Source organism: Perognathus longimembris, chromosome 25 (assembly GCF_023159225.1).
Source record: "Perognathus longimembris pacificus isolate PPM17 chromosome 25, ASM2315922v1, whole genome shotgun sequence".
NCBI lineage: Eukaryota > Metazoa > Chordata > Mammalia > Rodentia > Heteromyidae > Perognathus > Perognathus longimembris.
Window position 1 is genome coordinate 16,351,194 of NC_063185.1, and position 27,804 is coordinate 16,378,997.

Consider the following 27,804-nt stretch of genomic DNA (forward strand, 5'->3'; position numbering starts at 1 on the left):
AAAGTCATTATGAAGTAGAATATGTGGTGTAAATTAATACTATTAAAATTAGAATAAAAGAACCTATTTGCTAATGGCTCAGAGCTATAGAGTGAAATTAGTAGAACTTCATGAATTAACACCAACAGAATTGACGCAGCTACTGTGAATTCGCTGCTGCTCAATAAATTCTGACATTGTAGAAAGACAAGCATGACTATGTTTCTAACTTAGTTCAGTTATGACACTCAACAGGACAAAATAGATAGATTGCTTAATACATTTGAATGTATTCCATTCCTGAAGTGCACAACTGAAAGTTTCTGAACTTTCCTCAAACACATGAGTCTCAAGTACATAGAAAAGCCCAGCTGCCAAACAGGACCAGGCTTTTTGTCTCATATGAATGAATTTCAAAGAAGATAATAGGAAAAGAGAATAAAAGTGCAGCTGTATTTTTTTGAATCATAGGCACACGAGTATAGCTGTTGCCATTTCTGTATCTTCTGGGAAGGGTGGAATGTAAGAAGAAGGAATTCAGACAAAACATTTCTTTAGTCCCAAGCACTGGTTTTAATAAATGTGAAATTATTGAAATATGATCAGATGAAAAGAATTCTACATTTAAACTGTTGTTCAGCACCAGAATTGTATATGTTACAAATCATAATTTCTAAATCTGGATTTATTTTTTTGTGGTTTTGACTGTTTCTAAGCTAAGTAGCTGTATATAAAAGTTTTCTTTGTTTTTGAAAAGATCCTATTTTTAAATAAAGCATTATATATATATCCATATATATGTATATATATGTATATATGTACATATATGTATATGTATATATATGTAAAAAGAAAAGCCCAGCTGCTCCTGGGCTTGGGGGACCAATATATAAAAGGAGAGCTGACAGGCATGCCAGACAGACCATATAGGATAATGAAGGCTCGGGGCTGAAGGTATAGCTTGATGGCACAGTGCTTGCCTAGGAGGCAGAAGGCCCCATCTACCCCCAGCACTGAAAATCAAAAGTCCCCGGTATCCCTTGCCCTATCTGTTGTAGATGGAATTAGTTTTCTCCTTTTAAGTCCCCACTCTATATTCTCTTCAGCTCCACCATCTTTTAGCATGTAGATTTGCCGGATCTAACTCTTACACATATTCTTCCCTTATGTACATTTAAAGTTTATTATTTGTAACATGAGACTTCCAGAACATTTTTTTCTTTTTTTAAAATTTATTAATTGAACACAAATTTTTTGACAAGGTGTTGTGCAAAAAGGGTACAGTTACATAGTAGGGCAGTGTATACATTTCTTGTGATATCTTACGCCCTGTTTTTCTATCTCTTCTCTAGGTCAGGTAGACATATATACAATATACAATGTATCAAGAACATATACAGTAGCCACGTGGCCATGCCCAAGAAAGTTCCCCTAGGGCTTTAAATGTAATGTCGATATTAGACCATATGTCAACAGTAGTCTTATATGAACTGTACATACCTAGCTTTTGAGCTATTGTATTCCCCTGAGAGGTCAATTTTTGACCTTTATATGTTGAGTAATTGTTTGGTTTTAGTTACATACTGTTGGGTCTCTGCCCCAATCCTGTGGGGAATACTATTTGACAAGCAGTTTTTGGTTTCACAGACTTGGTCTCTACTGTCTCTCCGAGATCATGCCCCTTTGTTTCCAGAACATTTTTTTTTTGGTCTGTTGTGGGACTTGAACTCAGGGCCTGGGCACTGTCTCTGAGCTCTTTTGCTCAAGACTAGAGCTCTACCACCTTGATCCTCAGTTCTACTTCTGGTTTTCTCCTGGTCACCTGGAGATAGGGTCTCAAGAGACTTCCTTGTTGGTGCTGGCTTTGAACTGCAATCACCAGATCTCGCCTGCTCCGAAGTTTTTCCTTTTTTTGAACTCAGGGCTTTGAACTTGCTATGCAGCATAATAATAATCATGCTAATTTTTTGTACTGTTACATTTCTCATATTAATAATATTTTGAGGGCAAGGTGTCCTGCTAGCTTGCTGAGGCTGGCCTCAGTCTTCAAGAAACCCCTCCGCCTCCGCCTCCTGAGTCCTGGGAACTAGACCTGGCTTTCTGTTCTCCTTTGCATATTCCCTTCCCTAGAAAAAGGCAGCTTGGGCAGGAAAGCCCGGTGAGACGCTTCATCTCCAGAAAAAGCCGAAGTGGCACCGTGGTTCAAGGGGTAAGAGCACTGGCCTTGAGCACCGAGGCTCAGGGACAGAGCCTGGGGGCTGAGTTCAAGTCCCAGGACCGGCCAAAAATAAAAATTAAAAAAAAATCCCTTACTCCCCCTTTCTCCTTCCAAGAAGCAGGCAAGGGCAGCAAGGCCTTGGCTACAGACACCGCACCCACCAACTCTGGGTTTCCCCCGGGTGGCCAGGGCTCCGAGCCCCCACAGCGATGGAAGGGAGACTTCCTTTTTCTGCGGTTCTCAGTTGTGTTGAAAACGAAAGCCGTGCAGAGAGCGGGCTATGAAAATGGAGGCTCGTTCTCTTCAGGGCAGGTCTCATCCCCCGGAAGGAACCATCACCCACGGCACCCTGGAGTCACCCTAGGTTAGGTCTGACGTCAGGCAGAGCAGAGGCGGCGGGCTCCGGCTGCCGGCTGCCGGCCCCCGCCGTGACTCTGCAGGAAGGACGGCGCCGGCCCCGCCGGGTGCCCCAGGGGTCCGCTTAGGACCCGCTGGGGGCCCGCGCTCGCCACTCCGGCCGACGACGACCCTCCCTCTGGTCGTCAGAATTGGGCCTGGCGCACCCTTCCAGCGAAGGGCAGCAGAAGCCAGTGCCGGCTTCAGACAACCGGATCCGTGAGGAAGGCCCGGGCCACCGAGGCACGGGGGCAACCGGGCGCGGGAACGCCGGCCCAGCCCAGCCCGCCCCGCCCCCGGACACGCGCGCGCGCGCCCACCCGATTCCATCCCGCCCCCTTTCCTTCAGCCCAACCAACAGCCACTTCCTGCCTCACTCTCGACCAATCCTCACACTCCACGAAGAATAGCCCTAGGGGGCGTATGGGAAGGGACTTAGAGCGATAGCCTCACCGACCAACCGGCTCTCGGGCCTTGCGCGGGTGGGCGGGACTTGGCGCGAGTCGTATCTACTCAGGCGCGAGGGGCGGACGCAGGGCTGGGCTTCGTGCGGTGGGGCTCGCTCGCGCGGCCGCGGTAGCCGAGGCCTCTTGGATCTGCGGCACGTGACGGTCGGGCTGCCTCTGCCGCTGTCTCCTCTGCAGCGCGGGGCTAGGTGTGCGGGTGGAAGGAGCGCGGACAACGCCGGTGGTCTCCGGTTGGCCTGAGGTGAGTTGGGAGGTGTCGCGCCGGTGCTCTGGCCTGGGAGGACCGCGATGGCGGGGGGGGAGGGGAGGAGGGCCTGCGAACGCCTCGCGGCGGCCGAGGGGGTCGGGCGTGGTCGGGGTCTTCGGAGTGGCGCGGCCTTTTCCAAGGCTCGGGCCCGGGCCCACGCGCCAGCCCTGAGGGGAGAGGCGGAATTTGGACAGCCTGGCCTGGGGAAGCCGGCCCAGGCCGCGCCGCGGGGTCGGGAGGCGTGGCAGGTGTCCTGGGGCCTCGCTTGACCTCCGAGGACGTGAACTCCTTCCTGTGGCTTCGCTCTTCGGGCCTCTTAGGCCTGGGACTGGCCGCCCCGGCCACCCCGAGGTGGGCTGGATTAACCCATTGGGAATCTGGAGCGGGGATCGGGCCTGGTGGGTATCCCTAGTCGCAGGGAATGGTGAATTGAACCAAAAGATCACCTATAGGATTAGCTTTCCAGATACAGAAATTGAAAACAAGACCCTGAGAAGAGGCTGGACCCTAACGCCCTGTACAGTAAGGAGAATGTACTAGAACATTCAGTGCTTGGAAAACTTGTCTTACTGATTGTAGCATCCAATGTGTGTGTTGGGGGTAGGTGATAATCTAGTTGGAGATTCTCCGAATCTTCAAAGGGAAGAAAACGACCAAAAGCTCGTCTAGTATACCTGGCTTATAGCCGTGAAGGAAACTGAGGCCTAGAGGTATGAAATGCCTGGCCCAAGGTCATTCAGGTAGTCTAATGGTCACATTGGGATTATAATGGGCTGCTAGGCAGTTTGGATGGTGAAAATGAAAGGCCCGGGGTTCAAGTGCTTCATTAGCCCTTTGGTTACTAGGTTAACATGGGCCATTTTATCACCTTTTGTGCTTAGGTAGTAGATAGACTTGTGATAGACTTGTGAAGATTAAAATGTTAAAAAGTTATGATGTGTAAAATAAGATAGTCTGATACCTAGAAAATGCTAGATAAGTAATATTTGCATGGAATTATTGTGGTCTGAATGCCTCGGTCCACAAGACTGATACCTTGGTCTTTGAGTTAGTTAAGTCCTGTTTCCCAGGCCTGAAGTCACATTTATGGTGATGGAAGAAGGAACTGGACCTTACTGTGTATAAACTGCTGGGCATGATTCTGTGATTGGTAGTTATGGGAAGTTAAACTGAACCGAATATTAAAAGCTTCAGAGGACAAAGGTGAACCACAGTTAAGTCTTTTTACCTCTAGTTTAGCAAATGGAAGGTTCTGGGGATTTCTTTGTTGTTTGTGTTTTACAGTACATTTTTAAAGAGGAAAATTTGTAATGACTTTTATAAAATCTTCTGTGTCTTACTGTCTTCATCTTCTTCCAGCATTGTTAAGGGGTTATGAGTAGAATCAATTCCCTGTTGTAAATTTACTTTTATTAAACCCACAGCAGAAGTAAAGAATCCTGTGCAGAAATTCTCCTTTGCATCATTCAGGTTGCACAAACAAGGCAGGTAATGGATCAAGAGAAGGCTCCAGTTAACTGCATATTGTAGTGAATATCACACAACAGCAATTCTCTGACCAGTCTGAAAGTCAGTGTCAGTGTCCTTACTATCTTAACGAAACAGTTCACTTAGCTCATTATCTTCTGAGGACCATAAGGTTCAACATTTTGACAGGAGTTGCTTGCTGTTTTTTGCAATGACTCTTGCATCTTTTTAATACAGAGTTCACTTTGCCCTGCAAGATAGCTTAAGGAAGTTGGTAGGCATGGATGCAGGTTTGTGGGACTAGAATTCTTTGCCTACTGTAGTTAACTAGCTTATGTGTAGACTAGGTGGTTTTCCACCTTTAGGGGGAATTCAGAGGGGCAGATAAGGTGGTGAATATGAAACTGCTTTGAAGAGTAATGAGTTGGGAAAATATAATTGGTGGCTCATAGTATCTTCTAGGGAATAATGAAAGTACTAGCTGAGTACTGGTAGCTCCTGCCTGCAATCCTAGCTACTCAGGATCTGAGGATCATTGTTCAAAGCCTGCAAGGCCAGGAAAGTTTGTGAGACTCTTATCTCCAACTAACGATACACAAAAAAGCCAGAATTGGAGTTGTGCCTTTTGTTTTGTTTTTTTTTTGTTTTGTTTTTTGTTTGCTAGTCCTGGAGCTTGAACTCAGGGCCTGGGCACTGTACCTGAGCTTCTTTTGCTCAAGGCTAGCACTCTACCATTTGAGCCACAGCTCCATTTCCAGCTTTTTCTGTGTATGTGGTACTGAGGAATGGAACACAGGGCTTCATGCATGCAAAGGCTAGCACTCCGCAGCTAAGCCATATTCCCAGTCTGGAGCTGTGTCTTAAGTAGTAGAGCACTAACTAGCCTTGAGAAAAAAACAAAAACAAAACATCAGGGACTAGACCCACCCAGGCTTTGAATTTAAGCCCCTAGCACATGCACAAGTAAGTCCCTAAGCATAGTGATAACCTACATAACTTTCTATAAAGTGTCTGGGAAAGTACTGCTTGAATGCTTTGTTATAGCAACAATTGTTAAGCTTAACTGAACTGTAAAATTACGCAAATAAAAATAATAAGGGGGCTGGGAATGTGGCCTAGTGGTAGAGTGCTTGCCCTGGGTTCGATTCCTCAGCACCACATATATACAAAAGCCAGAAGTGGTGCTGTGTCTCAAGTGACAGAGTGCTAGCCTTGAGCAAAAGAAGCCAGGGACAGCACTCAGGCCCTGAGTCCAAAGCGCCATTTCCAGCTTTTTCTGTTAATGTGGTATTCAGGAATTGAACCCAGGGCTTCATGATGCTAGGCATGCACTCTACCACTAAGCCACATTCCCAGCCCTCACATTATTTTTTAAAAAGGAATTTAGAGAATCTTCACTAGTTTCAGTATTCACATTTTTTTCTTTTTGTGTACTGGATTTGAACTCTGCCCTATGCTTGTTCTAGCACTTGAGTAGTCACATCTTAAAACTAAATTGTAAATAGGGGGCAAGTACTATGGAAAAATTATTGTTATTATTGTTATTATTATTGGTACTGGGGATTTTTTTAATTAATTTAATTTATTTATTTATTTATTTATTTATTTTTATTTTTATTTATTTTTTTTTTTTGGCCAGTCCTGGGCCTTGGACTCAGGGCCTAAGCACTGTCCCTGGCTTCTTCCCGCTCAAGGCTAGCACTCTGCCACTTGAGCCACAGCGCCGCTTCTGGCCGTTTTTCTGTATATGTGGTGCTGGGGAATCGAACCTAGGGCCTCGTGTATCCGAGGCAGGCACTCTTGCCACTAGGCTATATCCCCAGCCCCGGTACTGGGGATTGAACCTGAATATTGCACCTGCTAGGCAAGCACATTACCACTGAACTCCAGCCTGGAGAGATTCTAATGTTTATAGAATAATGTTTATAGATTATAGGCATGTGCCATTGATTCACTGCACACACTATGTTTAAAATTGTTTATATATATTGAAAAGAACTTAAGAGATAAATCTCAGGAAGAAAAACTTACAAGCAAGTTTCCCATTGATAATTCTAACAAGTATTTAGGAAAGAAGTAGCAACAAATCTTCACAGATGATTGGAAAAATGGGATAGAGGAAGAGAGTCATTTTCTATCTGAATCTGTAAAGCTAGAATTACTTCAATACCAAGAAAAAACTACAATTAATGAAAACCATAGCTGGGTGCTGGTGGCTGATACCTGTAATCTTAGCTACTTAGGAGGTTGACATTGAGGATCGTGGTTCAAAGCCAGGCTGGGCAGAATAAAAGAAATGGAGAGGTGGCTAAAAATAGTAGAGAGTTAGCCTTGAATATAAAAACTCAGGAACAGCATCCAGACCCCAAGTTCAAGCCCAGGACTGGCATAAAAAGGGAAAAGAAAATCAGATTTAATTTTGAAAGTTGATTTTTTAAAATTGTTATTATAAAGTTGTTGATGTACAGAGAGATTACAGTTTCATAGGTCAGGCAAAGTACATTTCTTTTTGGAAAATGTCACCCCTTCTTTCGCTCTCCCAGATTTCCCCTCTTGTCCCCAGATTAAAAATAAATAAATAAATACTAGCAAATTGAATTCAACAACATTGCAGCACTTGGCCCGCATAGTATTGATCTACATTGAGAAGTAAGTCAAAACCATACCACATAAAATATTTGCATATGTCAAGGCTATTGAAGTTGTTCACTTCAGAATCATATTAGATTTTCATATTGGGGGTTTGATTTTTAATTGATGGCTCTTCTGAAGTTCCATGCCTGTAGTAATTTGTAATTTCACAAGATAGAAATTTCAAATGAACACACTGAGGCAGTTGTGTGTGTAGCACTTATAATAAATTTGGTAGTCTAGTTATGAGTTTTACAGCCACTTGACATGTGTGCATGCATTCATCCTAGCTTCCGGGGACTCAGCTGTAGAGTTAGACAGAACAGACTTACACTGAAGAAATATGCATGCTGGGGGGTGGGGCGGGGAGGGGTCCTGATGTGTATGGGGAGGAGGGTTGTTACTCCTAAAAGGGAACAGGTATAAGTGAGACTAGGGCTGCATGTAAGTTCAGTAGGAGAGCACCTGCTTAGCATAAGGTCCTTGGTTTCATCTCCAGCATTGTAAAAGTAGAAAAAGCAAAATGCAAAGCAGTAATTGAAGTGCTCCAAGAGAAAATGGCGGCTTTAAAGGAGAAACACAGAGAAGCTATAAAACTGGCATTCAGATATGTTAGAAGTGTGCACAAACTGTGAAGTAGAAAAGTGTAGAGCATGTGAGGTGGTATAAGGGTAATTTGTTGGAAACATGAAGCTGAAAAGTTATTCTGTGTCTTTAAGACAAAACTAGTATAGAAATAGCAAGAAAAGTATACTTGGGTGGCGGCAGCCATGACTGATTTGGGGCAAGTTGTTTTGGACTTAGGTTTTTCTTGAAAAAGAAGAGAGACTACATTCATAATAGTATTTTTCAGTTCTCAAATGATTCAGGGTGAAGGGATTGGTGGTGAAGGGATTAACCATCTGAGGTATGATAGTATGACTTTGTATTTATTTTAATTTAATAAATAAAAATACATAAATAAATAAATGCTGCTCTTTCCCAAGCAGGTTTCCTGTCCTCTGCCTCTGACATACCTCTCTCAATCCTGGGTATTGAACTCAGGGCCTTATAGGCAGGCATTCAACCACTTGGGCTATGGCTACAGCCTCTTTTTCATTGGTTATTTCTGAATCTTGCCTTATGCCCTGGACCTACCTGGGCTTCAATTCTTCTGCTTGTGCTTTACTGTGTTGCTAGGGATGGCAGATGTGTACCACTGCTCCCAGCCATTGTGCTTCTCTGGGAAGCTAGGATAATGGGCACAGGCTGCCACTGCCAGCCATTTGTTGAGATGGAGTCTCTCAAATGTTTTTCCTGAGCTGGCCTCAAACTGTGATTCCCCTCCCAGCCCCGATGTCCATCTCCCAAGTAGCTAGGATTATAGGCTAGCCATTTTATTGTTTGAAACAACTATATGTTTATAGAAAATTTGCAGATTACAGAGGGTTCCCAATATGTTCTGTGTCTAGTTTGTACTACTATCTATAGTAATAACATGTTAGTATGGTATAATAAAATTAACGAGCCAGTTTTGATTCCACTTTTTCAGATTGTCTTATTGTTAGCAATATGCTCCCCCCCCACCCCCACTCCTGGGGTTTGAACTTGGTGACTGAGAGCCGTCCCTGAGCTTTTGTGTTCAAGGCTAGCACTCTACCACTTGAACTACAGCTCTACTTCTGGCTTTTGTTGTGTTTAGATAGAGGTAAGAGCCTCATGGATTTTCCTGTCTGGTCTGGATTCTAACCAAGATCCTCAGATCTTAGCCTTCTGAGTAGTTTAGCATTATAAGCATGAGCCACCAAGCACCCAGCTAGCAATATGCATTTTAGCTTCTCTCATGATTTGTTTTGTTTGGTGGTTTGAGCACTTAGTTCAATTGTTCAGCAGTATTCCATTGTATTAGCTGTGTTATAGTTTGTTTATTCACTTAACTGTTGAAGGACATTTTGGTTTTCTACAGATTATTTAGTGGTAGTGCTAGTGATTTTAAGTCCATGGCTGGTGGGGCCTTGAACTCAGTCAGGGGTGTCTCAGTTTTTTGCTCAAGGCTAGTACTATGCCATTTGAGCCACTTTTGGTTTTGGGGTAGTTAATTGGAAGTAAGAGTCTTATCGCACTTTCTTGCCCTGGGCTGGCTTCAAACTGCAATCTTCAGAATCTAGCCGCCTGAGTAACTAGGATTACAGGTTTGAGCCACCAGTGCCTAGCAAGCCCGTGGCCTTCAGTGTGCATGGTATTCTAGCAGTGAGCTGCACTTTCGTTTTTTATTGAATTCTCTTATTGTTCAGTGAGGCTTATTTTTTATGCTTTAAAACCAGTCCATCAGATGTGTGTTTTGCAAATACCTTCTGCCAGTTTATGATTGTCTTTTTACAGGGTAGAAACTTAACATTTATTTCTTTTAGGTACCATCTCTTTGATGTAAGAAAAACAGTATCAAGCCCAAGACCACCTAAATATTCTCCTGTGTTATCTACAAAGTATTGTACTAAACCAACTGGTAAATGCTTCTATCCTGTTGGAGGAGTATGTGTAGGTGAACTGGGATATGGGTGTCTGGTTCTTGGTAGTGTCATATTTTCATTACTGAAGTAGAGAATTAAGATTACCTTACACATGTTATCTTTTTTTTTTTTTTGCCAGTCCTGGGCCTTGGACTCAGGGCCTGAGCACTGTCCCTGGCTTCCTTTTTGCTCAAGGCTAGCACTCTGCCACTTGAGCCACAGTGCCACTTCTGGCCATTTTCTGTATATGTGGTGCTGGGGAATTGAACCCAGGGCCTCATGTATACGAGGCAAGCTCTCTTGCCACTAGGCCATATCCCCAGCCCTACACATGTTATCTTGAATAGTTTTGCAACATGGGCACATGTAACAATATTTGGAGAATTTAAATCAGATTAATGTGGCTTTTAGAACTAGAATAGACTAGCTTTTCTTGGGCATTATTGGCAAATTAAGGTAGATAGAACAGCATACATAAAGCCAGCTATGAGAACTAACTTGTTACACAGGTGATAGGGGTTTCCCAGTACTGTTCACGATGTCTAGATAATGTAAACAGTAGGTGAGCACCCAGGTACCTCTTGTCTAAAATATAGGTCCTATAACTGGGTGCAGATGAAATGATAGTGGGAGAGAAGTATGCTCCCTGGATTTGCTACCTTGTTCCCAATAAGACAGACTGCCTGCTGCTTGAGAACTCTTTCCTTTTTACTGGGGTTGTTACGCTTTCCCCACATAATCCCATCCTCCTTCCCATTTCTTGGTCCTAACCTGGGCCAGGCTTCTTACTAAACTTTCTGGAAAGATCTCTGTTCTAGATCATTCCCTTTGCTGCTCTTTCCTGAGAATGGTTCTAACACATCTCTTCATAAGTATGGGGTAGCATGCTGTCTGGAGTATTAGAAATTAGGAATTTGGAGTCTTCAAATCATCTTTATTGGTTGTCATTAGTAGGTTAATTTCAGTCTTAGTTCCAAAAGTATAAAAGGAAATAAGAGTTACTTCTAGAAGGTTCACAAGAAATAATGTATATGAAAATGCTTTTACAAACTGGAAAACAGCGTGAGTTGATTATTTATAAACCATAGTCAATGCTTCCTGGGTCAGTAGCTATAGCATCCCTATGGAACTTGGTAATAGTAAGACCCTGTCTCAACCAGAAAACTAAAAATAATAAAGTAAGGAGGAAATGCCTAGATACCTTATAAAGTGGGGCTATGGATTGTCTTTCTGTAACTGGTTTATTTTACTTAACCTAACATTTCAAGGTTTACCCATGTGCTAGCATGTGACAGGATTTCCTTTTAAGGCTGAATAGTATTCCATTGTATGTATAATGGCTCATTTTGTTTTTCCATTCATCCATCTTTTGATGGACATTTGGGTTTCTTCCACTTCATAGTGCTGCTACAAGCATGGATGTGCAAACATCTCTGAGACCAGCTTTGAGTTGTTTTGGCTACAAATGCAGAAATGGAGTGTTGGAACATATGGCAATTGCTTTTCCATAGCAGTTTTTACCATTTTACAATCCTTTTCACGGTGCAGAAGAATTCCAACTGTTCGACATCCCTGTCAACATTGGACTAACCTTTCAAACTTCACTCATCTTAGAAGTGTGTTTACTGTAGTGATTTTTAGCTGTAACCATGGGCTTGCACTGATTTTAAATCAAGGGAGGGAATCATGGACTGGGAATAAACAAACCAGTGGGAAAAAGTAATTGTAGCTGTTCAACAGAAAGATGAGCAGAATCCACAGTTTGTTATAAAGACAAACTTAACTGGAAAACACTACTTGTATGTTTCAGGGTGATTTTAATTGTGTGTGTGCATGCACGTGTGTGTGTGTATGTATGCATGTGTGTATTTGCTTTACATTCAGGGAGCAGAAGGAAAGAAATAATATGCCTCAGTGTGCAATGAGGGAGGGGCACAGTGTCTTGACTGGGGTGAATGGAAAGTTCTTGGGGTATACAATGGATAGGATATTGAAGGAAACGGTTGTGATTGCTAGCTGGAGGATGTAGATTTTTTACACCAGCTTCCATTGAAAAGACAAGTCTGCCATCTGGATGTAGGATCCTGATACAGGGTACTAGGGAAGACTACGATTGCTTAGGTGACAGGGCGGACAGTAAATAAGATTAAAATAAAAAAGAGGGGCTGGGAATATGGCTTAGTGGTAGAGTGTTTGCCTTGCATGCATGAAGCCCTGGGATCGATTCCTTAGCACCACATAAACAGAAAAACCCAGAAGTGGCGCTGAGGCTCAAGTGTTAGAATGCTAGCCTTGAACAAAAAGAAGCCAGTGACAGGACTCAGGCCCTGAGTCCAAGCCCCAGGACTGGTTTAAAAAAAAAAAAAAAAAAAGATTGGCTCATATATACATATTGGTACACACACACACACACACACACACACACACACACACACACACACACACACACGGGTTTGGATATTTTCTACTTTATTTCTTCCCCAGTCTCTTGGTATTGACTTCTCAGACTCCAAAACAAAATCTATCTACTATCAAATTATTTTCTGTGTTCAGGTGGTTCTGTTTTTATTCCTTTAGTTCTATGGTTCTTGGGGAAAAAAGGAGAGCCCACTAACTTGGCTGTGATAGTCTGATGTACTGCACAAGGGATTTAGTTGCTTAGAAGATGAGCATTAAAAAGTATAGGTAGTCTTTGGTTTAATATTTGTATTGTGGAATCCTTATATGCTAATTTGAAAACATGTCCACGCTTGACTTTTGAATAGCAGCAGTGTCCACATGAATCATTAATGTGTAGTAAGTTATCATCACTGTTATTCTTTTCATATTCTTTCTTTTTTGTTGGTTGTGGGGCTTGAATCTAGCGCCTGGGCACTGTCCCTTAGCTCTTTCACTCAAGGCTAGCACTCTACCACTTTGAGCCACAGCTCCACTTCTGGTTTTTGAGTGAATTTCTGTCCAGGCTGGCTTCTAACCTTGATCCTCAGATTTCAACATCCTGAGTAGCTAGGATTACAGGTGAAACCAGGGTGCCTAGCTCATCTGTTACTTCATTGTAATGTTCCTTAATCTCATTCTCTTCAGTTTCCTTAACTGTAGATGAATATAGTAAGGTTTCTTTTACCTCTTCGGTTTGAAAGCTTTTAAGTTTTAAACATGGAGGTGGGAAAGATAAGTCATCTTTCTGAACCTTAAAGTAAGAGGCAGCACATTTAGTTTATCTTATTCTTTTTTATATGTAGATCATGGAAGGCCGATGGTTACTGTGTATGTTATTGGTCCTTGGAACTGCCATTGTTCAGGCTCATGATGGACATGATGACGATATGATTGATATTGAAGATGACCTTGATGATGTCATTGAAGAGGTAGAAGATTCAAAATCAAAACCAGATACCAGCATTCCTCCATCTCCAAAGGTTTGAAGTGGCTTTTGAACCTGTTATCTCATGGTAAAACAATTATGATGATAGAGGTTGAGGATGTAGTTCAGTGGTAGAGTACTAGGATAGTCAAGTCTCTTGAGTTTGAGCTCCAACATTAAAGTAAATTAAAAAAAAATTTAAACATAATGGACTGGGAATGTAGCTTAATGGTAGAGTGCTCACCAGCATGCATGAAGCCCTGGGTTCGATTCCTCAGTATCATAAGCAGAAAAAGCTGCAAGTGGCGCTGTGGCTCAAGTGCTAGCCTTGAGCAAAAGAAGCTCAGGGACAGTGCCCAGGCCCTGAGTTCAAGCCTCAGGATTGGGGGAAAAAAAAAAAAAGAAACACATAGAATAAGTTTGGGTCTTTTCAAAGGAAAAGCAAAGTTTCTTAAGTTAACTAAACTGATGTTTGTCAGCTTTTGTTCTATATTGCCAAAGGCCTATATTGGATTAAATTCAATCCTAGTTACTCAGGAGGATTGCAATTCAAGTCCATCTGAGGCAGGAAAGTATAATTAACCACTAAATCAGAAGTGGCTCCGTGGTAAGAGTGCTGGCCTTGGACAAAAGAGCTCAGGGACAGCGCCCAGGCCCTGAGTTTCAAGCCCAACCACTGATAAAAGAAGAAAAAAAAAATCAAAGGACAGCTAAAGCAAGCCAAGGAAATTAATTCTACTAAGAAAAGAATGTTGCTGGAAGCTGGTCACCAGTGGTAGTACTTCATGCCTGTAATCGTAGCTATTCAGGGGGCTGAAAATCAAAGCCAGCCTGGGCAGACAAATCTGGAGAGACCTACCTCTAACAGCAAAAATAAGTGGAGGTGTAGCTCAACTGTTAGAGCTCCATCCTTGAGTGAAAAAGCTAAGCATTAGATCTAGGCTGAGTTCAAGCACCAGTACCACCACAAAAGAAAAGCAAATGTTCTGGAATTTTTTCTTTCCAGTCCTGGGGCTTGAACTCAGGGCCTAGGACCCTGTCCCTGAGTTATTTTGCTCAAGGCTAGCATTCTACCATTTGAGCCACAACTCCATTTCCTGCTCTTTTGGTGCTTAATTTGAGATAAGAGTCTCATGGACTTTCTTGCCTGGGCTGGCTTTGAACTGCAGTACTCAGATCTCAGCCTCCTGAGTAGCTGGGCTTATAGGGATGAGCCAACAGTGCCAGGCTGAAAAAAGAAAACTGAGGCAGGGTCTTGCCATGTAGTCCAGTTTGAACTGTATGTAATTTGCGTGGTGTTGGGATTACAGATGTAATTTATTGTGAACCATTAGGCTCAGCTAAAATTTCAATTCCTAATTCACTTCTGTGTGTAACATAGGTCACCTACAAAGCTCCAGTTCCAACAGGAGATGTTTATTTTGCTGATTCTTTTGATAGAGGCTCTCTGTCAGGGTAAGTGTTTTCCTAGGTAGAAAAATTACAAAAGATGGGCATTGTGGTCTCTTGGACCATAGCACTTTTTGTAGTGAAATGTTTAGTCTTTATATCTGTTTGAGAATTGGGAATATAGACTTTTGGAACTGGTAATTCTTATTGCACCCATTCTTTTCCTTCTTCCTCTACTCTAGATTTTGTTTTGGGGAAAACATTTTTGTCTTGAGTCTTAAAAATTCCAATGAACTTTGAACTGGTGGCTCAAACCTGTAATCTTAGCTATTCGGGATACTGAGTGAGATCTGTTTGAAGCCAGTTTGGGCAGGAAAAACCATGAGATTCACACATTTGATACTTTTTTTTTCTTGGTTTGTTAGCTGAATACAATAGAGTATCACTAATTGCCTGACACGTACAATGACAAAGGTTATGTAGGCTATCAGAAGCAGGATAAATAGTACATATATTCATTGTTTTTATTTATTGTTTCTCCTCACTAGTGAACTATCATTTGAATCTTTCAATTATAGGTGGATTTTATCCAAAGCCAAGAAAGATGACACTGATGATGAAATTGCCAAATACGATGGTGAGAATTTCATTTTTGTCTAGCAGATTGAGATGATATATCCCCATGGCATCGCTTAAAAATAGCTAGTTTCAGAGAAGGTTCCTTGGAAATTACACTACCTTTATGTGTTGTGGTGATGCTGTATACTAGAGAGGAATTTTTTTCAAGGCATTGGTATAATGAATATGTTAGATACTTTACTATTGGATAAATATGTGTGTACTTTTTACTAATAAATAGCCCAGTTGTCATGGAATAATGGAGTATGTTAAAAGTTAATCAATATGATATATTTATATAACATGGAGTTTTGTTTGTTACCACTTAAAAGATGTAGTTAAGAAGTAGTTAAGAGGGCTGGGGATATAGCCTAGTGGCAAGAGTGCCTGCCTCGGATACACGAGGCCCTAGGTTCGATTCCCCAGCACCACATATACAGAAAACGGCCAGAAGCGGCGCTGTGGCTCAAGTGGCGGAGTGCTAGCCTTGAGCAGGAAGAAGCCAGGGACAGTGCTCAGGCCCTGAGTCCAAGGCCCAGGACTGGCCAAAAAAAAAAAGAAGTAGTTAAGAAGTGGAGAGCTTTTTTCTGTTTTCTTGTAGGAAAGTGGGAGGTAGATGAAATGAAGGAAACAAAGCTTCCAGGCGATAAAGGACTTGTATTGATGTCTCGGGCCAAGCATCATGCCATCTCTGCTAAATTGAACAAACCATTCTTATTCGATACCAAGCCTCTCATAGTTCAGTAAGTGAAATGCCTGTTTCTTAAAAAGCTTGCTGGAAAGGACAATTTAAGAGGACATCAAAAACTAAGTAGAGGGGCTGGGGATATGGCCTAGTGGCAAGAGTGCTTCAGCCTCATATACATGAGGCCCTGGGTTCAATTCCCAGCACCACATATACAGAAAAACGGCCAGAGCGGCGCTGTGGCTCAAGTGGCAGAGTGCTAGCCTTGAGCAAAAAGAAGCCAGGGACAGTGCTCAGGCCCTGAGTCCAAGCCCCAGGACTGGCAAAAAAAAAAAAAAAAGTAGAAAATTTCTATTCTGATGAACTTAGAATCCTAACATTGTTTTTGTGTGCCTAAAAAAGTATTTTGAAACAAACTGGTTATTTTCTTCATAGTAAAGGAATATTTGAATTTTGCAAAAACTTATTGGAAATCTTTATGGTTTAATTTCATTTATCTTAGCTATTTTTGTGGGATTGGGTGGACATACAAAACAGTAGATAATGAAATCTTTTTTAAATATAAGCATATGACCTGTGATAAAACATATGACTAGGGTGGGAAGAAAAAATTATGAGATCTGATTGTTTAGAATGCCATGAGGTATGTTGCTTTTCTCTCTCAAGGTATGAGGTCAATTTCCAAAATGGAATAGAATGTGGTGGTGCCTATGTGAAACTGCTTTCCAAAACACCAGAACTCAACCTGGTAGGTATCTCTATTTGTTTTGTGACTGGCCTTGCCCAACTCTTTCTTAAAAATAACTAAATATGGGCTGGGGATATGGCCTAGTGGCAAGAGTGCTTGCCTCGTATACATGAGGCCCTGCGTTCAATTCCCCAGCACCACATATACAGAAAATGGCCAGAAGGGGCGCTGTGGCTCAAGTGGCAGAGTGCTAGCCTTGAGCAAAAAGAAGCCAGGGACAGTGCTCAGGCCTTGAGTCCAAGCCCCAGGACTGGCCAAGAAAAAAAAAAAACAACTAAATATATGCATTAACTTATTTTCTTAAGTACTTAAATATATTATTTTTAAATGATTGCTAATTATTTATTTTCTTTGGTGTCTCAACTAAATCTATAAAGCAGCCAATTTTTCCTTTAAGTATAACTAATTTACTTCGAATTGTATAAGAGGAAATAAACTTATGAAAGGGTGCTTTTGAACACTGACAAGATTTATTACAAGATTTATTTTGAACACTGACAAAATTATTCATCTTTGTTTCTGAAGGATCAATTCCATGACAAGACTCCGTATACAATTATGTTTGGTCCAGATAAATGTGGAGAAGACTATAAATTACACTTCATCTTTCGCCACAAAAACCCCAAGACAGGTGTATATGAAGAAAAGCATGCTAAAAGGCCAGATGCAGATCTGAAGACCTATTTTACTGATAAGAAAACACATCTTTACACATTAAGTAAGAAGAAAGCGTTGGTTTGGGTTTTCCAAGACATGTTTTTCAAACATTATGCCTGGAGAATATTTGAGCCTTGGAATGGGAATGTGGCTTAGTGGTAGAGTGCTTGCCTAGCATGCATGAAGCCCTAGGTTTGAGTCCTCACATAAACACAATGGCCAGAAGTGGCACTTTGGCTCAAGTTGTAGAGTGCTAGCCTTGAGCAAAAGTAGCTCAGGGATAGTGCCCAGGCCCTGAGTTCAAGCCCTAGAACTGACCAAAAAAAAGAATACTTGAGCCTGCAAGAATGAGGAGTGTGTGTATGTTTGTATGCATGTGCGTGTGCACATGAGTGAGTGCCAGTCCTGGGGCTTGAACTCAGGGCGTCGGCTCTGACCCTGGGGTGTTTGCTTTTTGGCCCACAATTCCACTTCTGGCTTATTTTGTTGTTGTTGTTTGTTTGTTTTTCCCTTATTTATTGTCAAAGTGATGTACAGAGATGTTACAGTTTCATACGTTAGGCACTGGATACGTTTCTTGTACTGTTTGTTACCTCCTCCCTTATTCCATTTCTGGCTTTTTGGGTGGTTAATTGGAGATAATAGTCTCATGGACTTTGCTGCCCATGCTGGCTTTCAACCATGCTCCTCAGATCTCAGATTCCTGAAGTAGCTACCAGCACCACCCAGCTTCTTTGATACAATTTTTGTTGTTGTTGTTGTTATGGGCCTTGAAATCTGGGCTCGGGGGCTGGCCCTGAGATCTTCAGCTCAAAGCTAGCACTCTACCAGGTTGAGCCCCAGTGGCACTTAAGGTTTTCTAAGTGGTTTATTGGAGATAAGAGTCTTATGGACTTTTTTGCCTGGGATGGCTTTGAACCGCAATCTTCAGCTCTCAGCCTCCTGAGTAGCTAGGATTACAGGCCCATCTTGTTTGATAAAATGTTAAGAATATACTCTTGGATCTGAAAGTGTAACTCATTACCAAGAGTGCTTCCTTGGCATAGCAATGACATAAGTAGGACATACAGTAGAGATATAAGTACAGTTTTTCAAAGTTATAACTTTTTGTTGTATTGTAGAGCTTGAACTCAGGATCTGGGTGCTGTCCCTGAGCTCTTTTTGTTCAAGGCTAGTGGTCTAGCACTTTGAGCCACAACACCACTCCTGGTTTCTGGAAACTAGAGTAGCTCGCCAATTTCTTGCCCATGCTGGCTTTGAATTGCAACCCTTAGATCTCAGCCTGTTGGGTCACTAGGATCATAGGTGTGAGTCACCAGTGCCCAGCAGTTGAACTGACCTTGAGTGCTCCAGTACCTGGATGGTTAATCATTGGGATCCTCAGACCTCAGCTCTGAATGGAATTTCAGGCTTGATCACTGATGCCTTGCAAGTGCCATATTTTCACATTTTCATGTTGTAGTGAAAGGAGTGTGGAAATTAGTGGTTAACTAACTTTAATTGCATCTAACCTTTTTCCAGTCTTGAATCCAGATAATAGTTTTGAAATACTAGTTGACCAATCGGTTGTGAACAGCGGAAATTTGCTAAATGACATGACTCCTGCTGTAAATCCTTCACGTGAAATTGAGGATCCAGAAGACCGGAAGCCTGAGGACTGGGATGAAAGACCCAAAATACCAGATCCAGATGCTGTCAAGCCAGATGACTGGTGAGTCCTGGGGACCCATCTTTGAGTGTAAGGGAGCACTTACTTAAATTCATATGGCTGCTCACATCTCTTGAATAAGCAAGTCGGATTAAATAATCTACAGTGCAAGCCCAGTGTGGTAATAAAAATGAAAAGAAAGGAAGAGATCTGTTTTTTTTATCTTGAGGAGAAAATGGAAATTATGTATAGCTGAGAAGCCCAATAGTGATAGATTTTCACATGCCATTTTATAAACCACAGAATGCTTAAAAATGAGGGTAGTTTGTCGTTGGTACTCTTTTAGATCATGTATGTGAGAAAAGCTGGGCACTGTTGGCTTATGCCTAAATCCTAGCTACTCAGGAGGCTGAGCTCTAAGGATTGCAGTTTGAATCTAGACAGGGCATGAAAGTCCAGTCCCTGATACTCTTATCTCCAGTTAGCCACAAAGTTTGCCTAGCATGCATGAAGCCCTGGGGTTGATTCCTCCACACCACATACATAAAGGCAGATGTGACACTGTGGCTCACGTGGTAGAGTGCTAGCCTTGAGCAAAAGAACTCAGGGACAGTACCTAGGCCTTGAGTTCAAGCCCCAGGACTGCCAAAAAGGAAACACACACACACACGGGCGCGCGCGCCCTGGTGGCTCAGGCCTATAATCTTAACTACTCAGGAGATCTCAGGATCTCAGGATCATGGCTCAAAGCCAGCTGGACAGGAAGTTGGTGAGGAAGGTCTGTGAGACTCTTATCTCTAACTACCAAAAAGCTAAAAGTAGAGCTGTAGCTCAAGTGGTAAGAGCACTAACCTTGAGCAAAAAAGCCTAGGGACAGTGCCCAGGTCCTGCAAGCGACAAGACCAGCACACATACACATAATAAATAATCCGGGGGAAAAATGAGGGAGGAGGTAACAATTTGAACAAGAAATGTACTCACTGCCTTACATATGAAACTGTAACCCTCTGTTCTTCACTTTGAGAATAAAGGGAAAAAGAAATGATCCAATTTAGTCTTGTGCCAAATGTGTTTTTTAATATTGCAGTTAAGAAACTTGACTGAATTTAGTAACATATATGGTTTTGTAATTGTCAAATTAAGTATTCTCATAAGTGTAATATTTAAGCTTTAAACATTAGCTTTATCTGAAGGCTAACAATGACCAGTTTCTCATATGTAAATCAATTATTATTTAAAAAGAAAAAAGGCACTATATTTTTACTCCTCTGGCCAGTCCTGTCATAATTGGTGTTTTCCTTGTGTATAAGGGATGAAGATGCCCCTGCTAAGATTCCAGATGAGGAGGCCACGAAACCTGAAGGCTGGTTAGATTCTGAGCTTGAATATGTACCTGATCCAGATGCAGAAAAACCAGAGGATTGGTAAGCATTAGAGTCACTATCCTAAATTACCTATTTTTTTTCTGTTTTCTTAAAATAAACTAAATGGTTAAATACAGCCAAATGCCCAAACTTAAGGAGATAGCTCTATAAATGTGATGGCATTTTATTACTTTTTGAAATGTATCTGTTAAGAAAGGCCATTGTTACTGAAAGTAAGAAAGAATATGGTATTCTGTCATACAACACTGAAAGCATTCCTCCAGGATCTCCTGGAAATGCTGGGTTGGCCGGATGTTCATAGTTCTTCATCCCAGAACCCATTGGTAATTTGTTTATATCTCTACAGGGATGAGGATATGGACGGAGAGTGGGAGGCTCCACAGATTGCCAATCCTAAATGTGAATCAGCTCCTGGGTGTGGTGTCTGGCAGCGGCCTATGATTGACAACCCCAATTATAAGGGCAAATGGAAACCTCCCATGATTGACAATCCTAATTACCAGGTTTGTGCTTTTTGATTATTGACTTGCTTTTGTTAATGTTTGTCCATCTAAAAGTTTTATCTTCAGTATTCAGAAAATATTTCTAGGTAACTACCTACAGTGGTCACTCATTGAAGACTGTGCATTTTAATTTAAGTTACCACTAAGTCTGTATAGACTTACATTCCCACTCCCAACAAGCAGTTGATATAAGTAGAGGTTTTTGTAATGGCTCCTCAGCTAATCAGGAGGCTGAGATCTTAGGATAACAATGCTAAGTCAGGTCAGGAAACTCCATGAGACTCTTGGTTCCATTTAACTACTGGAAAACTAGTAGTGGCGCTGTGGCTCAAAGTGCTAGCCTTGAGTGAAAAAGCTCAGAGACGGTGACTAAGCCCTGAGTTCAAGTCCCATGACCAGAAAACAACTGAAAATCATCACTAGCTGTATCAGCCAGTTGTCATTGGCTAAATACTTCGTAATCCTTAGCTACTGAGGAAGCTGAGATCAGGAGGGTTGTATATAGTTTGAAACCATCCTGAGCAGAAAAGTTCATAAGACTCCGTCTCTAACCAGCAAAAAGCTGGTAAAGCGCTGTCAAAATGAGCAGAACCTCTGAATTCAGATCCCAGTATCAACATTGCTGTCATTGCTTTTTTCCTGCTGCTCACTTAAGTTTAACAAAGTTAATATTTGTCTTTCTTGATGCAGTGTTTTGTGTTCTTTGTCTGAAATGATTTTTTTGGAACTTTTTTAGGGAATCTGGAAGCCCAGAAAAATACCAAACCCAGATTTCTTTGAAGATCTAGAGCCTTTCCGAATGACACCTTTTAGTGCTATTGGTTTGGAGCTGTGGTCCATGACTTCTGACATTTTTTTTGACAACTTTATCATTAGTGGTGATCGAAGAGTAGTTGATGACTGGGCTAATGATGGATGGGGTCTGAAGAAAGCTGCTGATGGCGCTGCTGAGGTTTGTATTTGCTATTAGAAGTAATGGAAATAGATTGGGAATGCTATCTTTGTGTTTTTCTCTTTTGGGGAAATAACATTATAAAGTATAAGGGTGGTCCTCATTTTATTATCACTAAGTGGCTTTAGTGTTATGTTTGTATATCTTAATTGCCATTTAGAGCATGTTTTAGTGCACTCTTAAAGTATTCATGATTTATTTGTGTGTAGAATTTTTAGACAACTATTATGACTGAAGAGTTTACTTGTAATGCCTGAAATACTGTAAGTAAGCATTTTTTTTTTTGCCAGTCCTGGTGCTTGAACTAAGGGCCTGAGCACTGTCCCTGGCTTCTTTTTGCTCAAGGCTAGCACTCTACCACTTGAGCCACAGTACCCCTTTTGGCTTTTTCTATATATATGTGATGCTGAAGAATCGAACCCAGGGCAAGCACTCTACCACTGGGCCATATTCCCAGCCCAAGCAAGCACTTTGACCAGCACTGGTGGCTCATGCCTGTAATTGTGGCTACTCCAGAGGCTTAGATTGGGAATCTCAGTTTTAAGCCAGCCCGGATTGAAACATCTGTGGGACTCTTATCTCGAGTTAACCACCAAAAAGTCAGAAATGGAGCTGTGACTCAAGTTGTAGAGCACTATCTTTGAGCTCAAGCTCAGAGACAGCGCCTAGGCCCTGAGTTCTTTCCCCAGGATTGGCATTAAAAATTGGCTTGGCTTGAACCTTTTGAGAAAGGAGGACCCTAAGTAGTGGCAGTGCTGTGGCTGAACAAAGGGACAAACTGTGTCGTTTGCATTTGCTGTCAGAAGGCCTTGCTTCCCATCACAGCTGCCTTGTTTTCCAGCCAGGTGTAGTGGGGCAGATGCTGGAGGCAGCTGAGGAGCGCCCATGGCTATGGGTGGTCTACATTTTGACTGTGGCTCTGCCGGTCTTCCTTGTCATCCTCTTCTGCTGTTCTGGAAAGGTAGGAATGAAGGCATTAGTGTGGTATTGAATATAATTCGGAAACATCACCTGAAGTTTTTTTCAGGAGCTTTGCAGTCATGACTGAAGCACATTTTTTGTTGACTTCTGAAACATTCCACTCCAAGAGGTGGCCATTTTCATTGTGCCAGACTAGAGGAAAATTTATACCCTTCATTTACTTACTATTACTCTCCTTTAATATTTGGCATGAGCTTTTTCTTTTTTTAAGAAGAGCAACAAATTAGTTACAAAATCAGCCATCCTTGTACAAACCAGAGATTTTTCCTTGGCTGAGCTGTTTTCTATAGTTCTACTTTGATTTCTCATTCATTTCTCCCACACCATTCTCCACCTCTCAAAACAATACATGTATGGGCTCCCTGGTCTCATGGTAACTTTTTGTTATTCAGTCCTTGTTGCATGTTCTCTACTGATACTGATGGTTGTTATCCCTCACCCTGCATTATAGACTTTGTTCTGCTTTTAGCCTTACCCTGCCACTGTTCTGCATATCTGCCAGGAGTCAGCCTAACTTATAAGTTAGACCTGTACTTTACTGTTCGACCCTGGGCGCTGTTTGTTCTGCCTTGGACCACACATTTCTCAGGCAGGGTGGGAATTACATCTTTTTCATGTCATCAAATCTACTCTAGCCGCTTGGTACATTAAGTATTTTGTAATTATGAAAATATGGGGACTATTTCAGAAGCAGCCGAATACTATGGAGTATAAGAAGACCGATGCTCCTCAACCAGATGTCAAGGAAGAAGAAGAGAAGGAAGAGGAAAAGGACAAAGGGGATGAGGATGAGGAAGGTGAAGAAAAGCTTGGTAAGAAGTTCCCCAAAATCTCCTTTAAATGAAGAGACTTTGATAGTGTTTTAAACTCTGATAAACAAGTTACAGTAGAGAACGTTTAGGTGATGCTACTAGCTGTCTTAATGACCAAGTCAAATTTAAGGTTTTATTCTTTTTCTCTTTTTGCCTTAGAAGAGAAACAAAAAAGTGATATTGAAGAGGATGGTGGCACTGTCAGTCAAGAGGAGGAAGATAGAAAACCTAAAGCAGAGGTAAAAGATGTTGGTTGTGGTGGCATGGTTCAGGTGGTAGAACACAAGCAAGTGTGAGATACAGAGTTCTATCACAACTGACCAAAAAACCCCAGAGAGAGAGAGAGTATTACATTACAATGGGATTTTGAGTGTACAAGTTGATAATTTACCCCTGAACTTCAAAAGATTTTGTATGTGTGTATAGAAAGTTTTCTCTAGAATAAGCAGAAGTTGCAGGGGGAAAGTAGTAGATGCTTTCTGAAACAAGATTCTTTCTAAGGTAATTATTAAAAAAACATTCTGTCTCATTAAGTCATTTAATTCATTCATTTAACACTAATTTTTGTTCCGGGTGCCAGTAAGGGGGCTTGAACTGAGATTCTGGGTGTACTAATGCCACTAAAGACTGACATTCTATCACTTGAGCCACAGCTCCACTTCCATCTTTTTGGTGGTTAATTGGAGATAAGAGTTTCATAGACTTCCCTGCCTGGGTTGACTTTGAACCATGATCCTCAACATCTCAGGCTCCTGAGTAGCTAGGAAGACAGGTGTGAGTCACTGGCACCCAGCTTCATTTAACACTATTTGTTGAGTGCCCATTGTAATCCATGTGAACAAAGACAAAAATAATACTACCTTTGAAAGAGCTGAAGTTTTAGTAAGGTCAGGCAATAAACATTGGATACTTGAAGGAAGTAAATAAATGACGTGGTTTGTTATGTAAGCTATGAGAAGTTAGAACAGGAAACAGTAGACGTGCTGAGGTGGGGTAGGTTACAGCATTAAAGACCTCATTGGAAAAGTGACATGTGAGTGAGATGAAGGATTTGTTTTTTCTCTCTTTTCCTGGCCAGTCCTGGGGCTTGGGACTCAGGGCCTTGAGCGTTGTCCTTGGCTTCTTTTTGCTCAAGGCTACCACTCTACCTCTTGAGCCACAGCATCACTTCCGGCCTTTTCTGTTTTATGTAATGCTGAGGAATTGAACCCAGGGCTTTATGCATGCTAGGCAAGCACTCCACCATTAAGCTACATTCACAGCCCCGATGAAGGGCTTTTTGAGAGGATGTTAATGGGAAAACACTCTAGACAATCAGTGTTAGGCCTACAGCAATAGTCTAAATGGCTAGATGAATAGTAGTAAGAGGAGTGCTGAAAAGAGAGTGGAGAAGGTTCTTGATGAGGTGGGTTTCACAGGTCATTGTGTGGACATGGGTTTTTCCTCCTAGTATATGGGCAGCCATTATGGACCTTGGAGCACAGATTGGTAGAATCTGATCACTCTGGCTGCTATATTTTCCCTAGGTCAGGTATACAGGATAGGAGATTATTGGCTGGCTCCTGATAATTACAGTATGAAGTAGAATGCACTTCCTGATGGTATGACCATGTGATAAGATTTTTTTTTTTTTTTTTTTTTTTTTTGCCAATCCTGAGCCTTGGACTCAGGGCCTGAGCACTGTCCCTGGCTTCTTCTTGCTCAAGGCTAGCACTCTACCACTTGAGCCACAGTGCCACTTCCGCCTTTTTCTGTTTATGTGGTACACTCAGGCCTTGGTCCATGCTAGGCTAGCACTCTACTGCTAAGCCACATTCCCAGACCTGTGTTAAGCTATTTTTATATCTCCCAAACTGCTTCACCTGAAGCTGGTAGGATTAAATAAAGTCAACCTTTTAAAGTAATCATTTACAATATTCACAGTTTATGATAGAATGCAAAGAGCACTGGGATTTTAATCTACTTGGAATGTCTCCAGTTTTCTTTTTAAGAATGCCATTTCATTCTCAGAATGGAGCCAATGTTCCCAAAGTCTAGTACTTTGTTTAGGTAGGATTAAGGAATGTGTGAAACCAGATTGCTTGATTCTTTTTCAGAAAAATGTTTATGGGGTTGAGTGGGATTTTGGAAAACAAAAGACAATTTGGATGCATACAATCGCATTACCTCTGGGACATAGCTTTGGTTTTGTTCATGTTTCTTCTCATGTTTCCTCTGATTTTGCTTCAAATAAGTTACTTAATTTGGCTGATTGTGGAAATTTGAATTTTATTTCTCTTTAAATTTCTTAATTATGGTGAATTTCTTTTCAATTGGTAGGAAGATGAAGTTTTGAACAGATCACCAAGAAACAGAAAGCCGCGACGAGAGTGAAACAATCTTAAGAACTTATCTGTGAATTCCTCTCCCTTCCCTCCCCTGCAAGTGTGGTCCTAGGAGAGGGCCTGGCAACCTTAGGTTGAAACTCAGAAAACCTCAAGATGACATCATCAACAGGTTCCAGCTGAACACTAGTCTGTGTAATTTTAAACATCTAGCAGTAAATAATTGCAGTTGTGACATAAAAAGGACCCTGTTTCTGTAGAAAGAAAACATTTAAAATAATGGTTGTGAAATGTAACATGAAGCAACTAACTTGTATTTTTTGTTTTGTTTTTAAACTTCTTTATTTCTTTAAAGTAGAATGATAGAAATTTTGCCAGTCTAAAATCTTGGCTTAATTTAATATATTAATCTGTCCATGCAGAAATAACACCAACATTTAGAAATGCTAGGGGGATGAATTACAGTTTTTCTAATCTAACAATTTTTTTTTTTTTAGGTTTGGTATTACAAAACATTCAAGTATCTGTGGCCCTTAAAATTGGTAATCATGTTGAAGTGCAGTCATTTGTGGTTATAATCTTGTTTTGCCTGCTTCTATTACTCAATTCCTCAACGGATATTGAGATTAGATGGAAGCCCAAATTTATATATGTTTTGTTTAAGTTGTATTAAAAGTAGACATACACACACACACACACACAGCTCTCACTTGATGTCGGTTAGATCATAAGGTTTTGTGTGTTCTGTTGCCCTTGGAACTGCTTGGTTCTCAGTCAGCTTTTCAGTAAGTTGGAGGTGGTGATTTAAAGCAGCACTTGGGCATTCCTACTTCATACATGGGAGTATCTGGTCCCCGGCCTCCTGGAGTGCTGGCTTTCTTAAGGAACACTGGCAGGGCAGGTGGGCTCCAGAGAAGATGCTTCACCACTTGTTCCACTGTGTTGACACTGTTCTCCTTACCTATTACCTCCCCTCCCTGTACTCCCCACCCTCCCAAGCTCTCTCTCTGCTATGCATTTTCTTCACAGCGCAGCTTGCAGTCCGTTGCTGAAAATTATAAAGCTCTGCATAGTGTTAAGCTTTATTGTGATTATGTGTACGTTTCTTTTTAAGCAGACCCACAACTTTCCAGGGTCAAAGTACAGGATAGAACACAACCTTCCATTTTTATCCATTTCCTTTACTCTGTTTGAAGACTTTAGACGTCTAATCCAGAGGTGGGCCAATTCAGAATTGACTGTAATTGAACACTGAGTAAAAGTATTTATGGGAGGAGTGACATATAGCATGAATTACCTGATTTTTGTAAAATATTTTGTCTTCATTTGCAATTCATGTAACAGCTATGTCTTAAATTTACACAATAAAGGAGTCCTTTTCAATTTTTTTTAATGTGACTTGAAGGATTTTTTCAAAAGTTTTTTTTAAAGTGGAATGCAGATGGGTGCTATTAGAGCTTCTCCCCATCACTATGGTGTATTATTACACCGCACTGCAGTGTATTCAGAAACATTGGAGGGTTTCAGAAATACCGAAGATACTGTTCTTGCACTGAATATATAAACATTCTCCAGTGTTTATGTTGGGGAGATATTAAGAGAGAAAGTAAAGGGTGAAGTCTATCCATTTATTTTATCTTTTAAAAAAATTTAATATTGGTTTGATTAAGTTCTTTTGAAGATAGGATACATTTTTCTTGCTGCTGTTCAGTGCTTTATCCTTTTCATTGTTGTTTTGTGGTCATGGTGACCTTAGCTATGTAGCTGACTTTCCCAAATGTATATGGAGTGCAAATAAAGAGTTACTTAGCAAGAACTGAAAATGTGACTGCAGGTTTCTCCTT

At 41.5% G+C, this 27,804-nt stretch overlaps 1 protein-coding gene and 1 long non-coding RNA gene across 6 annotated transcripts in view; both read left to right on the forward strand.

The window, feature by feature from the left end:
* Canx (calnexin) overlaps positions 1–27,351 on the forward strand; it is a 37,443-nt gene extending 10,092 nt beyond the window's left edge. Inside the window, exons 1-15 of one of the 5 annotated variants that reach the window (XM_048334304.1) lie at positions 3,121–3,301; positions 13,137–13,313; positions 14,640–14,713; positions 15,226–15,284; positions 15,867–16,008; positions 16,617–16,698; positions 17,224–17,416; positions 18,877–19,066; positions 20,314–20,427; positions 20,735–20,891; positions 21,628–21,843; positions 22,685–22,804; positions 23,513–23,636; positions 23,796–23,875; positions 25,956–27,351. In XM_048334304.1, the coding sequence (XP_048190261.1) occupies positions 13,140–13,313; positions 14,640–14,713; positions 15,226–15,284; positions 15,867–16,008; positions 16,617–16,698; positions 17,224–17,416; positions 18,877–19,066; positions 20,314–20,427; positions 20,735–20,891; positions 21,628–21,843; positions 22,685–22,804; positions 23,513–23,636; positions 23,796–23,875; positions 25,956–26,009 (1,779 nt within the window). In that variant the 5' untranslated portion in view covers positions 3,121–3,301; positions 13,137–13,139 and the 3' untranslated portion in view covers positions 26,010–27,351. Of the gene's footprint in view, positions 1–3,120; positions 3,302–3,692; positions 3,830–4,393; positions 4,511–13,136; positions 13,314–14,639; positions 14,714–15,225; positions 15,285–15,866; positions 16,009–16,616; positions 16,699–17,223; positions 17,417–18,876; positions 19,067–20,313; positions 20,428–20,734; positions 20,892–21,627; positions 21,844–22,684; positions 22,805–23,512; positions 23,637–23,795; positions 23,876–25,955 lie in introns of those variants that run through there. The other 4 variants (XM_048334308.1, XM_048334305.1, XM_048334306.1 and 1 more) reach the window with 4 other exon arrangements.
* LOC125342173 lies at positions 12,285–27,351 on the forward strand. The gene is made up of 2 exons (XR_007209157.1): positions 12,285–12,345; positions 26,664–27,351. It is a non-coding gene; the product is annotated as an uncharacterized LOC125342173 (long non-coding RNA).
* Positions 27,352–27,804: the final 453 nt, after the last annotated feature.